This window comes from Pygoscelis adeliae, unplaced genomic scaffold (assembly GCF_000699105.1).
Source record: "Pygoscelis adeliae isolate BGI_AS28 unplaced genomic scaffold, ASM69910v1 Scaffold30, whole genome shotgun sequence".
Taxonomy (NCBI): Eukaryota; Metazoa; Chordata; class Aves; order Sphenisciformes; family Spheniscidae; genus Pygoscelis; species Pygoscelis adeliae.
In genome coordinates this window covers 16,890-34,250 of record NW_008823915.1, presented here as the reverse complement: position 1 = coordinate 34,250, position 17,361 = coordinate 16,890, and the positions used below count along the sequence as shown (strand labels likewise).

Below are 17,361 nucleotides of genomic sequence, written 5' to 3'. Positions count from 1 at the left end.
TCCCAGCTGCCTGTGCTGCCTGGCTGCCAGAAGTCGCCACCCTCTGTGGTGGAGTGTCCCGGGGACTGCAGGCAGGTTTTTAATCTGCTTCTGAAGCAACTTTTCAGAAGGTTTTAATAATTAGCAGGCAAAGTCTCAGGGCCTTGGAAAAGTCTCAGGGCCTTGGAAAACTGTCCTTGCCAAAGTGAACTTTCTATGCAGGTGATTCCTCCAAACTGGCTTCTTTCTTCCTCTTGTGAAAGATCTCCAACTTTCAATACAAGAATTCCTTAAGTATACAAATTTCACTAACGTGATCTTAATTAGGGACTGTGGTTGACGCTAAGCTGGGAAAAATATGAAAATAAAGTGTTCTTAAAAGCCTCTGTAATATAACCACAAATCCTAAAGTGCTTTAATTGTCATAATGCTGGTGTTGCATGGCATCAGTCTTGGGAAGAGATGCAGTTGTCCCTGTCTGAACTGTACATCTCATACCTTAATCTGTTTAGGTTTATTTTAAGTTTAGCCTTACATGTCAATTTCCTAGGCATGATATTCATGGTTTGAGGAAAATTATATCCCTCTGTTTTTTAATTTTGCATTACTCATACAGATTCAACCATAATTCTGTTTTAATGTAGGCTTGAATTATTTCTGGTCCTAGAAAATATATGTGTATGTGGATATCTGGAAATAAGTAAAAATATTTAGGATACCTCTGTTGCAAATAGAGCATCAGTTGCCTTACTCCTGTTGTAGGTACCTGACCAGACAGTAAAATTACATATGCTAGCTGGAACATACCAGCAAAGTTTTGACTTGCTTTTGATTTCTTTACTCTTTCTATTGGGATATTAGAAACCTCTTCAAACAGATATGTACCCTTTAATCAAACAAATGCTTCCTCTGAAGCTCAAAACAAAGTCTTGGTGCTGTTGCCTCCTATTCCACATAGAAACAATGTGAGATTTTTTTCAGAGGAACCCAGGCTGTTTCTCTGATCTGCTTTGCAGTGGGGTCACCGTACTTCTGGTACAGGCTGGAAGACCTTTTCCAGGCTTTCTTCTGGAAGTACAATTCCTGCTTTTACAAGTTCTTGCTTAGAACTTGCTAAAAACAGGTGTTGTTTGAACCTCCTTGATATAATGAAGGTGACTTAAAGGAAGGGCAATATTAAAGTCTACGATAGATGTAGAGCAAAAAGAATTGTTCTTCCTATGTTTATACATGTTCTAGAAAAACACAATAAGATGCCAATTTAGTTCTTAGCTGCTAATTTGCAGTAAGATATTCGCACAGTTTGAAATATTAAACTACATGCTTTCCACCAAGGTCAATAAACTTCTGTTGAAAGGCTAAAATTTTTTGACTGCTGTGCTGGAAGAAGATTTTGTAAGAGGTAGACCAGCTTTTGATAATGTAGTTTCCTTTGTGGGTAATAAAAGGCTTGTAGACACTCCAGAGCAGGCTGCACTTCATGCCAGTGCTGAACATGTAAAGTATTAGTTTGCCTTATTGTTGCTGCATGATGTGGTGTAAATTTCCTGGATATGAATCGGGCCAAAGAGAGCAGAAAAATGTACGTAGTGTTCCAGCGTACTCCTGCACAATCGCAGCAGTAACCGCACTTGGCCGTAGCACATTTGAGTTTTCCTTTTACTGTTTACAGCTTTACTGAGACAGAAGTAAACAAACTGGTCCTGTTCTTCCCATCTTCTGTTGTTTGTCATCTCAGACCTAAAAAGGAAAAAATAGTCCTCCACATAAACCAGCTTTTAAAGATACATGTGGTTTTTGTTAAGACAAATTACTTTCTTTTGCAGAAAAATGATCCTTCCCTTTTTTTGTGCGTGTGCTGAACTTACTATCCCTTTACTTCTCGCTCCATAATGATTTCTGATCTTTATTTTATCAAATAAAGCCTCAAAAATAGAAATATGAATACTTCCTTCTTTTTTATTTTTCATGTGTGGCCTTGTACAGCTCGAGATGTTGCTGTGCAGAAGATTGAGACAATTATAAAAGAACAGTTTGCAGTTGAAATGAAGAGTAAAGAACATGAAATTGAAGTTATAGATCAGGTATAAAGTTTTTGTTCTTAAAAATACATAAGGTCCTGGTGTATTGGGGTTTATGGGGATTGCTGCAGTGGTTATCCGTTACTATGTTACCTCTTCTTTTCCTAGCGCCTGATTGAAGCAAGAAGGATGATGGATAAGCTGCGTGCCTGTATTGTGGCTAACTATTACGCATCTGCTGGTCTTCTTAAAGCTGGAGAGGTAAAAATTACTTTGGGAATAATAAGACTTTAGGGAATATTTGCTAAGGAAGATGTGTAGTTCACTGGTTATTCAGCTGATGTTTGGTTTTGAGATGCAGTTTTCTGAAATGGTGGAATACGATCTGCACATGGGGTGGCAGTGGGAGAGGAGACCTGTGCATCACCAGCTGAGCCTCAGGTACTCGGCAGCTGAGTTGTTCAGCAGCACTTGGTTCTGGTTTCTGAAATACTCTGTGCTTTTTTCATTAGTTCTTGCATGAGAGCACCTTGCTTCTCACACACTCCACAGTTTGTCCTTGCAGAGCCCTGAAAAGTGGAGAACATGTTTTCCCATTTCAGAGGAGGAGAGTGGAAGCAGATGGGTTTTGAAACTTCTCAGGAAAAAAAAATAAAAATCAAGATTTCTTGAGTCTCGGGCAGTGCCCTGAAACCATCTTCCTTTTACCCTGGCAGCCGGTCTGTTAATGGTTTGGCAAACAGACTGATGGCAGCAGTAAAGCAGGAAGTAAATCAAAGAGAGATCGCACAGAGATTAAAAATTCACAAGGAGATTAAAAAAAACCCAAACCCTACTAGTTAAACCCCAGTTCTGAGCACTCTGTCCATAATGGGCTGGTAATCACAGGTTGTTTGTTACTCAGGCAGACTCCTGATTGACATGCGGTTCACTACCAGTTTAGGTATTTTAGTTACCATCTATTCAATTCAGGGAATTGATCTAATTTCCAGTAAAGAGCTGATTTTTGAAAACTGTAGATGGATGCTGCAAACCTGGGCTTCACTCTAGTACCATGAGAATTTTTCTTCCAAGCAATGACTCGCCCTGCTACTGCTGTTTTCCTATTGTGATTTCCAAAAGACTTGGAAGAGGGTAAAAACAAAAAAGTCCAGCTTGTTTTTCCCTCACTGAACTTGAGTTGAGCAACTGGGGTTGAGAAAGATTATATGGTAGTATTGGGATGCTTGGAGATTCTTTCTCCCCCTTGATTTTTGTGTAGGCAGCTGAAGAATGTAAGCTGGGTTCTGATCTTTGAAATCTGATGTCATCATGTGTCAGCAAGAGCTTGCACCGTCCCCTGTTCTTTACTTGTTCTGCCATGCAGGGTGTTTCTGTTTTCCTTGCTGATTTTCACACTTGCCAGAAATAATAACTTTTGTCATGGTTTTGAAGTGTTCACAAAACTTACTGGTGCATCCTTGCTTTGTTTAGTTTTCCTGCAGTTTTTATGAGCTTATGGCTAGTGTAGCGGTATATTCAATTGCATTTTTAATGTTTTCTAAAAGTTCTGATTTGCATGCAGGCTAAATCAGTTCTCTTTTTATTTTGAAATTGTTACTGGTTTCAGTTTTCTTTGTTGTCTGTTTTTAATGTGTGGTTAATGTATGTTTGATGCGGTTGGCAGTGAATGATTGTCTTGTTTCTGCTTCTGGTAGAATGGGAATCTTTGTACTTTAATTCAGAACTTCTAGGAAGATGATTTGCAAATTCCTAACCTGTTCTTGTAAATATAAGCAGTTCTTCAACCTACTGCTGCTGGGTTTTTGAGGCTTATGATTCCATATGATTATAGTTTATTATGTTTTCCCACAAATTAGTGGACAAGGTGTTGGTCAGTTTACTTGACTAGAGGTAAAAGAAAAAAAGGAAGGTTCTTGGTGGTGGTTTGGTTTGGGTTTTTGGGGTTTTTGGTCATGTTGTGAGTGTCCCCCCACCGTTGGATATATGGATATAACTCTCTTAAGTTCTCTTGAGCGGGCAATTGAGAGTTGGTAGTTGCTTTGCTGACAGACCTAACAGACAACTGGAAAGTAAGCTCTCAAATGAACCTCTGAAGTCCAAGGTGGATCAGTGTTTAACTCCACTCCTGCTACCACCTCTTGAGAGCAGTTCTGCTGCTCCATAGTGGCGCTGGTATCTTTCCCCATGCCACCCCCTCCATCACGTTGGCAGAATTTTGGATCAGGGAACTTAACATGGATTAAAAATAACCCTGCAAAGGAAAAAAAAAACCCTTCCAAACAAAACAAACAACGAACAAAAACCAAACAAACAAACAAATCCCAAATCAGTTTCTTGATTTGTTTTCCTTTATGACCTGCCCCCTCCCCCTGAATAACTGTGCCAGCCTGGCTGATCCAGGTGGTTCGGGCAGGGAAGAAGAAAGTCTCAGCTGGTACTGCCTGCAAGAAAAGCTGTCAGTGCAACTCTAGTGTGAGTCTGTGGCTTCAGGAGCTGGAGTGAGCTTATCTGTCGGTGCTCTGCTGCTGGCAGAGGGGTGTTTCTGCTGCCTTCAGTTGATTCATCATCAAAGCAAGGTGACAGGGAGGACTGATGGCTGGGAGAAGTGGCCGAGGGACACTTGCTTTGACTGATGAGTGTTTTCCTTGCTGCTTCTGAGGTTAAAAGGAAACGCAGGAAAAAAGTATATTGGGCCTTTGTCACAGTAATGGAAAAAAAACAGAAGAGATTTAAAAACACACACATGCCCCATCCTCCCCCTTGCAGGTTTAGGAGGATCTAAGATTAGCTCTAAGATGTCCATTTTGAGGAAAGTTTGCAAGCATGCCTAAGCACATTATTCTTTATCCTCCGTTAAGCTTTGGGAGCAGACAGGGTACTAATACATGTAGCTTGCCTCATAGGCATTGGCAAGACTGCCAGTCAGTATCAAAAGTAAAGAGCCTGATGCATTTATGTACCCTGCTTGCCCGCAGGAATCGAGCAGCTGTGGTCTTTCGTATGGTATGAGACCATACGTGTCTGCACAGGAAGGGAAGCTGTTATTTTCAAAGGGACAGTAGGCTGCAGTCCTCCTTTCTAAAACCAGGTGGATTTCTGAGGTCAAAAGGTCTAAAGGAACAGGTTCAGTTTGGGGTCCTGTTTCTGTAGAACTGTTGTAAGCTTTTATCTTCTGCGGCATATGTTTTTCCTGCAAGGCAGCTGATTAAATATTTGCTCTTTCTTCATATATTGACTTTTTGCTCTGCTTCTGGCACAGCTTCATTGTTATCTGGGCTGCAGGGACATAGTGATGGATCTGCCTGACCTCTTTGTTGCAGGGGACCAGGTCATGTGATGCGACAATTCTTAATCATCCTTCAATCAAGAAATTCTTGGAATCACCCTCCAGATCGTCGTCTCCAGCTAACCAGGGCTCAGACACTCCATCTGCCAACCACTCCGAGAGTGACTCGCTCTCTCAGCACAATGACTTTCTCCTGGACAAAGACAATGGCAACTTGGACGCAGACGAGCGGCTGACAAACAGCCTGGACCAGAGACAGAGCAGAAATACTGGCCGGGTAAAGTAAAACTCGAGTGGTGGTCAAGTTGTTGGAGGTGTGTGCTCTGTCTGGACTCAGTGCTGGCACGAGGAGCTCTTCACGTTTTCACCCACCTTGCTGAAGATCTGTTTCTTACCCTCTCCAACCACTTGCTCCCACTCTCTCAGCCTGGCTTTGCTGTAAGGCCAACTGAAGTGTATGTAACTTGGGTAACTCCTCTTAACTCAGTCTTACCCAACAGAGAGGTCAGCCAGGCAGCGGTGATAGCGTTTGTGTTAGCCTGGCTGTCTGCTGCTACCTTGGTTGGTAGCTTCTGGGGAAGGAGGTGTTTCTCAGCCTGAGCAAAGGGTTTTGCTCTGCAGATGGAAGTCAGGTCAGGAAGGGTAGAGCTTGGAGAGAAGAGCAAGATGTGTCATTCCCAGCAGTGTTTTTAAGAAGCAATGCTGCTGCCTGGCCCTGGGTGCCCATGGGGACTGCATTGCTTACAGTGGTTGAACCACTGGAGTTTGGGGTTTGGCCTCCTCAGCAGCCTGTGGAGAAAATAGTGACACCAGTGGATTAGCTCACCCTGGGAGCGTGAGCTGGTAGAGCCTGGGGGCATAGTTTGAGTTGTTTTTCTCTTGGTGGCACTGCTTGCTGTTGTGCTAATATCACTGTTCGCTTAACTGAACAAGACTGACCCAGGTTAAAAATACCTTCTTTCATTGTTCCCCCATACTTTTTTCTGGGTTATTTTTGACCTGGCTCTATTCCCTTTATGGCTCGCCATGGAGCTACAGAAATGCTTTACCTGTTGGCTGCAGTTAGCTCCACCAGGGAGGCTCTCTTACCGGCTGCAGGTGAAATGCAGTTTACTAGGTGAGATGAAACTCTTCAGTTTCAGTTCCTTTAAGCTGTCAGGCCTGCCAGAGGAGTACAGCCTCTAACCCAAACTGGGGGTGGGTATATCTCATTGCATATGATTACGTTCTGCAGCTGAACAAGTTGCAATAATACGTGGCAGAAAGAGCAATGATTCTGCCTCCGCTGAGCAGCATGACACCCTTGATAACAGGGCTGTAGTTTGCTAAAACCCTGCCTGGGGTCTGTAGCAGAAGGCAGATATACAATATGTAATGTGGACCCGCCTATATTGTAAACCACCAAACCAACGTAACTTGTTTCTGCACTGGGGGCATTGGTGGAGCAGTTGTATTGCTTGGGTGTAGCATGTTGGTACATCTCCAACCAATGCAGCCCGTGGCCCAGAGGTGGCTGAGGGAATGATGAGGAGCAGGAGCATCTCACCCTTATGTGGCTCCTTGATCCAGTTTGGGGCATCACTGACTTAACAGAGGAGGTGTAGTGGTTCCTAGTGAATCCACTGCTCCCCACACTGACCCTCGTCTGACGAGTGCTCAGTGGAGTGCACTCCAGGAAGCTGCAGCACCAACTCTGTTGTTCATGAGAGGGTGGCAGTCCCTTATTCTCTTGACAGCCGCTTTATCCAACAGAGTCGTAGAAAAGCCTCTCGTTCCCATGCAGACAACAGTGCAGCCTATGTTGGCACTGTGGGCGGTCATGTCATCATTTTACCAGGGAGTCTTGGTCACTGCTTAATAGCTGAGGTTATGTTATAAGGTTGCTTAGGCTGGATTTATTATGCCCAAGAATTGCTGTGGGTTTGTAGGCTTATCTTGATGTCAGTGATGTGGTATGGCTGACTGCTATCCTGGTTGAGTTGGAGCTGAATTCTTGTCTCAAGCCCAGCCTCCATTCTTTACGGTGAAGCAATGCTGGAGTCCCTCAAAGCAGCAGAGCCTGGGAACGAGAAAGGTTTAGATTTTCAGAAGCCACTTGTGGGAGATTTAGCTTTGTTTCTGATTAGTGACCAACATGATGCCACTCTAGCAATGCTTGATTTTTTTCAGAAAGTGTAGTCGCAGTGCTTTTGAAACCCAAGCTGAATTGGCTCAGATCCATGGTATGTCGCATAATGTACACTCAGTTAAGCCATGCAGTGTACACTTGGCTAGGTAGTATATCATTGTTGCATGCCTGAGTTGCTTAAATGTGCCTAGATAGCAATTTAAGTATTTTTAGGGATGATTCATTGTTGGTCTCTCATTTAACTATGCAGGTTTACTTTTTTTAACAACACCTTACTTTTCTAGCGCCAAACAAAATGATGTTTAAGAGGAATGTTTGGGTTTTTGTTTGCCTTTTTTTTCTTCCCCTACCCTCAGGACAGTTCGGGTGTTTCAAGCTCTCAAAAACCAGGACAACGAAATGCCGGACTGTCAAATGATGAGACTTCACGGCTTTATGTGAAGAAAACGATTGTCGTTGGCAACGTTTCCAAGTTAGTATTCAGAGTCTGAGGGATGGGCCTTTATTTCAGGATCAAATGGAACAAGGGGTTAAAATTGGGAAACGAATAAAATTGCTAAGCTGTCACAACGTGAGGTATTGCCCTTGAATAATCACTGTACCCAAGGCTGCCCTCCTTGAGTGTCTGCATGATTTTTTTTTTTGTGGGAGGAACAGGTGTTTTTGTAGTTGGGGTTTTTTTTATGTATATATAGAGAGAGAGGTTTTAAGATCTGTTTCTTTGAAGGGGAGTCTTTCAGCCTTTTCTGATCAGTTAGAAATCCCAAGTTTTTCCATGAAAATTTGGAAAAGCAAGTTGTCCTAATGGCTAATTCAGTGGGTCCATAGGGACAATGTGGGTTTTAAAAAAAAAAAAAAAAAGAAAAAAACCCACCCACCCAAAACAAACCACCAGAATGAGGAAAATTGTGAAAGTCCAGCATAGTCTGCAGAAATTAATTCGTACAGTTTTTACTTATAATTTTTTTCCAAAAAAAATTTTGAGACAGGTAAATATACATAACTTTTGAACTTTGAGGAAATTAGTGAAGAAAGGCATTCGTTTTAGGAAACTGTGGACAAGCCCAGGCTTTAACTCTCCACCCCTGCACTACTCAAGTCAGTCTTTGCCTCTTGCACAGAACGTAGCAAACATTTGCTGATGAGGCTTACGGTGTTAGAAATGCATCTTGAAAATCTACCTAAGCCTGGACCCAAAACCAAGTATTGACTATCAAGCTTCTTAAAAATCTGTAAGAATTGTTATTTTTTGTATTTACGGTAGCAGAGCTGCTGCTGGAGTGATTTGCCTTCTTGATCTCAGAAAAGAGGGGGAAGGGGATTTGACAGTGGTAGAATGTTAAAATTAAGCCTAATTAAGAAGCAAATGTTTAAATGAACAGATTTCATATGGCTGTTGTGCACTAAAGTTGAGGAAATGTATTAGAAGCACAGAGTAGATTATGGGACCTGTATCTGTTTCTGGAGTTCTTTGGAAGAGCTGGATGAACCGTCAGAGTAACGAATAATGAGCAGCACCATATCGGGCGCAAGGTCCACATAGGCATTTTACCGTCTCTAATTTTTTTGCCTAGTCTTTCCCAAATACTTCTTGTGGTATTTATCTATTTGGGATTTTTATCTTGTGTTTGTTTTTTAATTTCTTTGTCAGGTACATTCCCCCTGACAAGAGAGAAGAAAATGATCAGTCGACCCATAAATGGATGGTGTATGTCCGAGGCTCTCGGAGAGAACCCAGCATAAATCATTTTGTCAAGAAAGTTTGGTTCTTCCTCCATCCCAGTTACAAACCTAATGACCTGGTAGAAGTGAGGTAATAAGGAATTATTCCAGTTATTATTCCAGTCTTTATGCTTGCCAGGCTTACTATGCCAAGTTTCTTAGAAAGTTAGCAACTTCTTTTCCTGGTTTTGTATTCCATGTCTGTCTTTAACCTCTGGCTTGGCTTGACTTACTCCAAAATAATAGTAAAAATAAGTTAGTTTTTATGTAGCAAATGTGCCAAACAGTTGTTTTGGATTTTCCTACTGGAAAAAAAAGTATTTAATTGTTGCATTTCATGTTACTCATGTGCGTTCGTGCATTCCCTGTGTGCATTACACTGTCTGCTGTGCAGGTTAGACTTCTGTTGTTAAAAGAGGTGTTCTCTACCTCCACCCCGTCCAGTGTGGAAAAGAAAGAGGAGTTTCAGAAAGCTCTTTTGTTTTAATGGTACATGTGCATTTGGGCAAGAGGTTTTATTCCTCTCCCAAATATTTCTCTACTGTAGTGAGATCAGTGGTGTTGGCTGTGTGCTTCAAGGAATTTCCCATCTTTGGTGCTACAGTAACAGGGCAGCTTCTCTGTCCTCTCCCAAACCTGTATTCAAAGCTGTGACCCTAATGAGATGAGCGGGGTTGGTTCTCTGTTGACTGTTGCAGGGAAATGCCCTGTCAATCTTTCATTCTTGCTCCTTTGGACAAGACAGTGGGAGGATACCTTCAAACTACTTTGTGTCTTCCCAAAGAAATTATTCTCCACAGGACGTTCAGCTGCCTGCCTGGAGGAAGGTGGGGAGACTGCCTAGGTACAGAATGGCAACTTAATTCTGGCAAAATTAAACTGACTGAAAGGCAACTCCAGAAAGGCATATCTGAGATAGACGTGTTGGTAAGGCTCACTAATGTTTCTGAGAAGGCAACCCTGAGCAGGATGAAAGCAAACTCCTTTGTGTTGCTTGTATAACATACTAAATTACACTTGACTGCTGTCTTTTTGTGCCTTTCTCAGTTTCCAGTATCTGATGTCAGTGCTGTTTGTCTTCTGTTTTAATCCCATCTAGTTAATTGATTTCTTGTTGCACAGTCCCAGTCATTGTAGTGAACATTAATGTTCTGGACTAAAAATAGCCTTTAAACCTCTTGCATTTTGTTCCGTTGCAAAACTACATTTGGGATTTACAATAACAACAAGCTGAAATACAAACAAAGTAACGGTAAATGTTAGAGATAAATATCCCCTTCTTTTTCAGCTTGCAGAATGACAGTGGTTGAGATGGCTTTTCCTTGTTGTCTGTATGTTGTTCTCTTGGCATTATATGAAGCGTGTGCCTTCTTGCTACTAGATAGGGAATAGCAGAAAGTGATTGCAAAATGCTGCACTGAAAATTCACCTTGCAGCTGTGTCCTAGGAGCTGACCTGGGGTTTTTTGAAACAAGTATTTTTCATTTGGCATTATGCAGCCTTCCCTCCCGCCCCCCAAAGACACTTGTTTCCCATGTTCTCTCATCCAACAGTGTTTTACCATTTTCTTCCCTGTCCCCTTGTGCAAAATAAAAGTGTGTTTTCAGCTGTCCAAAGCCATAAAATTCTCATTTCTGTGATTGTATTCTCACTGTGGTGAAGAGCAGGCCTGATGATAGCTTTAGTTGTCAGAAAAGCAGCCTTTGGCTTTCTGAAAAAGAGGTAGGTGAAAGCTATACCACTTCTGCATCCAAAATGTGAATCACCATTTGTTTCCAGAGAACCTCCGTTTCACCTGACCAGGAGAGGCTGGGGAGAATTCCCTGTGAGAGTCCAGATACACTTCAAGGATAGCCAGAACAAGAGGATCGATATCATACACAATTTGAAGGTATTTGAGAGAAAGGCAATTACATGAGCTCTCCTGCATAATCTCGAAGAGGCTCTGCTTGTGCATGTGCTTCTGCCTCTCTCTCTTGTGTGTATGTCCTGCTGGTTTTTTGCACATGAAAAGTTGAGCTGGAGAATCAAAAAGGTCCAGGAAAGCCTTTTACCTTGGCTATATTGGAGGTGATGTCGTAGTCAAGGAACTCAGCCTTGCAGAAGCTGGAACTGATTCTGCTGAGAGCAACAAAGGAGTTACCTGTTGCTTCCCTACAGTTTGAGATTTTTATCGTGCTCTCACTGGCTTTAACTTGACAGGGTGCTGCAGGGCTATCTTTCTGTTGGTAAAGTGATTGCTATACCTGTTCTGTTCCTTCAGCACTTGCGTGTATCAGCTAGAGATTCTCTCTGTTGGTAGAGTGGGCAGGGAGGGGCTGAGATTCCCCATTCATTCCTTGTTCTTTTTGAAGAGAGCTTTCTTCTTCAACTCATTCACCTGTCCTGTGACACTTAATAGGATTTATAGTATGCAGCAGTCCTGAAAAACTAGGCCATTGCTCTTGTTTTTCTTTTAATTAGTAGTCCCTAGCGTTAGTGGAATTAAGTCCTGAGCTGGTTTAGTTTCCTATTTCTTTGAGCAGCATGATTAGTTTTATTTAAACCCTGCCTGCATTAATGAATTTCCTGCTAATGTAGTTACCTCATTGCAACCCCAGATATAGACAGTAGAGAAGGTTGGAAATGTTCCCCTGGAACTTAGGGACATTTAATGCAGATGATGAGTAAAATATATTTGGAGGGATATAACTTGGGGAGAAATTGGTAACAGTATGATGGATGTTGTGCAGCAAAGGAAGCCCAGCCTGCAGAAGAAAACTGAGCCAGTCCGTGGCACACGAGAACTCAAATCAGCAAATCTTTGCTGTTCACGTACTGAGCCTGTGGCAGCTGTGAGGTGATGTGAGTGAGCTGAGCCCTCTGTGGCTGGCAGCCTGTCTGCCCCTGGGCTCCGGAGCACCGGGAGCCCGTCAAACCCAGCTTCTCTCTATAAGTATCTTAATAGATGCCTCTGGGATTTTCTGCCTCTTCATCAGCTGATACTCAGTGTGAACAGTTATTTAATCAAAAGTATAGTGCAAATGTAGCCTTTGTGCTGGTTAGTTTAAGTCTCTTTGATTTTTTCCTCATTATTTTTTCTTTATATTGACTTCAGGAATAAAAAAAGGACACTCCTCAAAGGCTCCTCTTAGAGATAATAATTGCCCCATCCCTGGAAACATTCAAGGTCAGGTTGGACGGCGCTCTGAGCAACCTGATCTAGTTGAAGATGTCCCTGCTAGTTGCAGGGGGGTTGGAATAGATGACCTTTAAAGATCCATTCCAACCCAAACCATTCTATGATTCCATCTCCCCAACAATCTCATTTCCTTCAGTTTTTTTGCTCCTTTCTGCTTTAGTGTAGGCTTTGGATTGTGGTTGGCTTTTTTGCAGAAGAGAGGGTACTAAACAGCACACAGATTTCTGACCCTGTGGCCTCAAAATATTTGATGCACTGCTGCTCAACTTACATAGTTTGAACCCCTTTCAAACAAATTGTATTGTAAATTCTAGCTAATACATGGCTTTGCCCTGGTTAATATAAATATATTGTATTGTTTTACCCAGTTGGACAGGACCTACACAGGCCTGCAGACACTTGGCGCAGAAACGGTGAGTCAACGGGTCATGGGATGGATGCCGTACTTTGATTCCCTTAAGGAATCAAAGACCCATTTGACTTCACAATTTCCGGAATGTTGATTTTTCTCTCTTGTTAAATTATTATGACACCTTGTCACTATTCATGACAACAGTCACTTTTTCCCCTTTCTAGTTCAGGGGAGACTGTTTCCAGCTCTTCTTTCATAAAGAGCTTAACTTGTACTACAGTTTTCATTTTTATTTCTTTGTGGAGTTTCTGATACCAGATGTCTTGATTTGCATTCTGTTGTGCTGCAGATCTCATATATAAAGAATTTAAGTTAAAGGGATCACCCAACTATACTGCTGAAATTTTGCAGTATATTAAGTACTTCTAAGTTTCTGCGTCTGTCAAGATTCAGTATCTTCATGGAAAATGAACTCTTAAAACATAAAATAAATGAATTAATAACTCAGTTTGCTATATCCCTAAAGGTTTTTTTGTATTATTTTCCCCTTTTACTGTAGTGAATGGAAATTTTTATGGTGAAATTGCATTACTTCAGCTTTTCGGTCTGTGGAGAAAACATTAATGTGAGATGTCTACTACTATGATTAAAGAACACTTTTGAAGAGTAGATAATGTGGTGTGTTTCTCAAGGCCATATCAAAAAAGGCAGAAAAGGCAAGCTGCAGTTTTTTGCCTGTCCCTAAGTGGGTATGCAGTCCTTTCCTTAATGGGATGCTTGGAGCTGGGCTCTGTATTCCTTACAGTGTTCACTATTCAGATTTCCTCACGGACTGAGAGATGTGCTATTTTATAGTGGCGGTTAAATGTTGCAAGATTTTTGTCTTAGCTCAGGTGCTGCTGGACCTCTGGGAAGTCTCCCTGATGCAGAGATGGGGGGAGGAGAGGTAGAGGTTTCCAGACATTAAAATAAAAAGAAGAGGTATAGTTGTTTTCACTTTTTATACCTTCACCTAACTACCAAATATTGATGTCGTCCTTTCTTCTATTCCTGGAAGGTAGTGGATGTGGAGCTACATAGGCATTCCCTTGGTGAGGAATATCTCTTCTCCCAGTCTTCAGAGTCTGACCTTTCTGACGTTCCTGCATCTTTACCACTGCCACTGAGTATCCCAGCACCAGTCAAAGCTTCTTCGCCAATTAAACAGTTGCGGGACTCCAGCCCAGATGCTTCTGTGGACAAAGGTAAAGCGAATGGGTATTGGTGAAATTTGAATTCTTGGAACTTCAGCTCTTCTGGATACCTCCTCTTAATTGCTCTTTTGGCTTAAAGGTTGCCAGTGCTACCTGCTCCTTGCTCACCCCAGATGATTATTTCCTCAATGTACTCTGAAAAGCAATTCAGAAATTGTTATGGTTTATTTGGGGGGTTTTTTTGGTTGGTTTTTTTTTTTTAATGCGGAGTTTGTGAGTGGGCTCTGTTTTGCTAAACGTAGTGAATATGGAGCTTTATGCAGCGGATGTAGTTGGAAAAAAGGTTGTTGAATAGCACTTGTAGTTTTGTTCCTGGCAGACTGTTTTCAGAGGGTTTTTTAAGTTGCTGAATGTTTTGGGGACTGTGTATAGATTTAAGAAATTGGTCTAGTGGTGTGTTCAGTTATATACATTGATGGCTAACATGAGTTGACTGTGGGAGAAAAAAAAGACTACATAACTGTGGTGTTGAAAATAGAACATGAAAAGATGTAGTGTACATTTGTCCAAGGGATGGCATCTGTGCATGTCATGGTCCCATTCTCACCTTCCCCTGTAAGATCAGGAAATGCAGCGCCCGTTGCAGTGGGCCAGCAGTTGATGCCTTAGGATCATTTGAGTTGCCTGAAACAAGCTCGTGCTGGCCACTTGGGCACACTGTTCTGATTTGTAGTTTGTGTGAAGTAGGAAAAACTGTGCCTCTGTTAGTATTTAGCTTTATTTTCTGAAATACATGGTGTCAAGGCTTATGTGATAGACCTTGGTTAACTGGGCTGAGAAACAAGGGTGTCTTTTATGGTTTACACATTTTAGTGTGAGAAACTTGCTGGAAACAGCAACTTTATATTTCAAAATACGGTCGCATGCAACATGGTCTGATGCCTTTCTTGATTTGTCCTGACACTCCTGTGTTCAAGGAATGGCTTTAAGCTGGTGTCTTGCATGGTGCTCTTTCTGGTAGGTGCTGTAATGCCACTGGCGGTGTTCTGGCTCAGCGAGAAGAATGTCCACTGTTTAAATGCAGTGTTTTCTTGTGGTCAAAAAAGGAGAAACGCAACCAAATTTTAAATGCGCTGGCTTTTTATTCAAACAGGAGGATACGCAGCACCTTTAGGTGAGCAGTGCTACAGCAAACAGGAAGGAAGTAAACCTGCCTCTTTCTTACACTGACAGGCGGTGGCTTCTCTCCTCAGCTCCAGGTTAATTGATCTCCTTCTACATCAGATAAGGTGGATTCCTTAACCCAGGTCAAAAGGCAGCAGGTGGTCTCCTTGTGCTCTTACCCCAAAAAATGTACTGCGAGATTCTCTGCGAAGGAGATCCAGCCTTAGTCATGTGGAGCCCTAACCGAGGACACTCGAATCTACCAACAGCTTTTGGTCAATGGAAGGGTTGTTCCAAGAAAATGTTTAAGAAGTGGCTGATCACCTGCCACAGCTGAATGGGCTGTGCACGGTAGCGTTTTATTCTTCTGTTCAGGGACAAATCCAACAGGCTTACACAAGAGGAAGCCCCTACCCCACTTTCTCCCCATTCAATGCTGCCCACCAGTTGCTTTTTCTTCCTTCATTTGAGAGTGTGTTTGTCATACCTGAGTTTTGTTTGTGTAGAGAAGCACAGTAAGGAATTAGATGTCTCAGCCTAAGAACTATTTCTCTTCTTTTCCCTGTTTTAATCAGGATTCCCTGGGAATGCTGAAACTGAAAGACATGCCACGTTTTATTCCCTGCCATCTTCGATAGAACGGACTCCCACCAAGTTAGCCACACAGAAAGTTGCCTTTGGCTCTCATGGAAATTCAGCTTTTCAACCCATTGCAGCTAGCTGTAAAATAGTGCCTCAAGGTCAGAGTCCAAGCCCTGCAGAGTCGCCAGGAAAATCCTTCCAGCCTATCACCATGAGTTGCAAGATTGTATCAGGTGAATGTTAGTTTACCTATCTTCACCCAGTGCTTCACCCTGGAAAACAAGAGAGTGAACCAGTTGGACTTGTTTTGTGTCCTTCCCCTGATTTCCTGCCAATGTTTGAATGTCAGGTAGTAGGAAACTCTAGAATAAGGAGCTAAACACACTTCTTAATGTTCAAGGAAAAAGAATACAAGTGTGAAATGCTTCACATCAGATCAAAAGCAGGATGAGAGCTGTCCTCTCCCTGTTCACCAATGCTTTGAAGTATGAAAATGATAGTCTTTAACTGGACTGCTACCCACAGAAAGGCCCAGGCAAGGACACATCTTCCATGTGGGGTATTTGTATGTGGGAAGAAGCCATTCTTCTCCCTCCTGCTTTCAGACAACTGAGATGGATTAAGAAGAATTTTTTTTTTCTGATTATTGGGCTAATAATTAGGTTCAACCTTGTAGACTCAAGTGGTCCCTCTTGTACTTGCGGTATCTCCTCAGGTGGAACAGCTTTGGTCTTCCTCTTCCAAAAGTCCACCCTCTGTTGGATTAAATTGTCAGCTGACTGCAGTGAGCAATGTGATATTCTTTTGATAGCTTCCGAACCAAACATGGTCAAGGTGCTGTTTACTCATTTCACTTATAGTCCCTTCCCTGCCTGGGCATGATGCCATCCACTGGATGATGTTTTACATCAGAAAGTTTTAATCTGCAGCTTGCCATGTCACATGTTGTAAAGCTGAAAGATGACCTGTTACATCCCTTCATTTTCTGGTGTTCAGGGTAGAGAGGATGAAGCTCCAGCTATCAGTCTGTGTGATTTCTGATGATCTGCACCCAAATAATTTTCCTCAAGTGTGTCTGGTTTGTTGTTGTTTTTTTTTTTATTAAATTTCAGTATTTTTCCTTGACGTCTTAAAACTGTACTCAGGCTGATTTACATTTTAACCTATGCCAAGTGCTTTCTTCTTTCTTAATAAGCTCTTCTCTTGACCTTCTTTTCCCAAGGCTTCCCAGAAAGCAAGAATTACAGGGGCCATCCTATCTTTCTTAAAATTCTTGGACTATTCTCTGTTGATCTTTGCTATTTAAATGTTTCCCTGCTAAATATTTTTGAGTCTTTGCTGTCTGCTCAGAAGTGTCACCTGTTTCAGATTTCAAAAGCAGTTTATATGACATGGGGATTTTATTTGATCAGCATTTCTGTTCCATTTTAATTGTCAATCACTGCCAAGAAAGCAGATTAACAGGAAGTTGAAGCTTAGTGTGCTTGCTGCCATCTCTTTCTCTGATCACTTCCTTGCCTGTCCTTTTCTCTGAATTTCTTGTTGACCCCCTCATGCAGCTTTTTTTCTTCTATAGTTTTTCTCTGTCCTGGTCCTCTTACCCAGAAGTTGCACACTTTAGATTTTGCTTTCAGGGGCTTCTGCTGTAGTGAGAGCAGTGAAGAGACAAGAGCGTCCATGCCTGTCTGATGGCTGCTGTATTGCACAGCTTTTTTACATGAACTGCTTGGTTCCTGGCTCTGAATGCCTG

The 17,361-nt window shown here is 42.1% G+C and overlaps 1 protein-coding gene across 1 annotated transcript in view; it reads left to right on the top strand.

Moving 5' to 3' along the window:
- The window catches only part of YEATS2 (YEATS domain containing 2), a gene marked incomplete at its 3' end in the record, with an annotated part of 34,457 nt that overhangs the window by 1,320 nt on the left and 15,776 nt on the right, over positions 1-17,361 (top strand). The window contains exons 2-10 of the mRNA XM_009319206.1: positions 1,966-2,063; positions 2,169-2,261; positions 5,324-5,566; positions 7,774-7,889; positions 9,069-9,230; positions 10,919-11,030; positions 12,689-12,733; positions 13,730-13,916; positions 15,605-15,844. Of these exons, the coding sequence (XP_009317481.1) occupies positions 1,966-2,063; positions 2,169-2,261; positions 5,324-5,566; positions 7,774-7,889; positions 9,069-9,230; positions 10,919-11,030; positions 12,689-12,733; positions 13,730-13,916; positions 15,605-15,844 (1,296 nt within the window). The remainder of the gene's footprint in view (positions 1-1,965; positions 2,064-2,168; positions 2,262-5,323; positions 5,567-7,773; positions 7,890-9,068; positions 9,231-10,918; positions 11,031-12,688; positions 12,734-13,729; positions 13,917-15,604; positions 15,845-17,361) is intronic.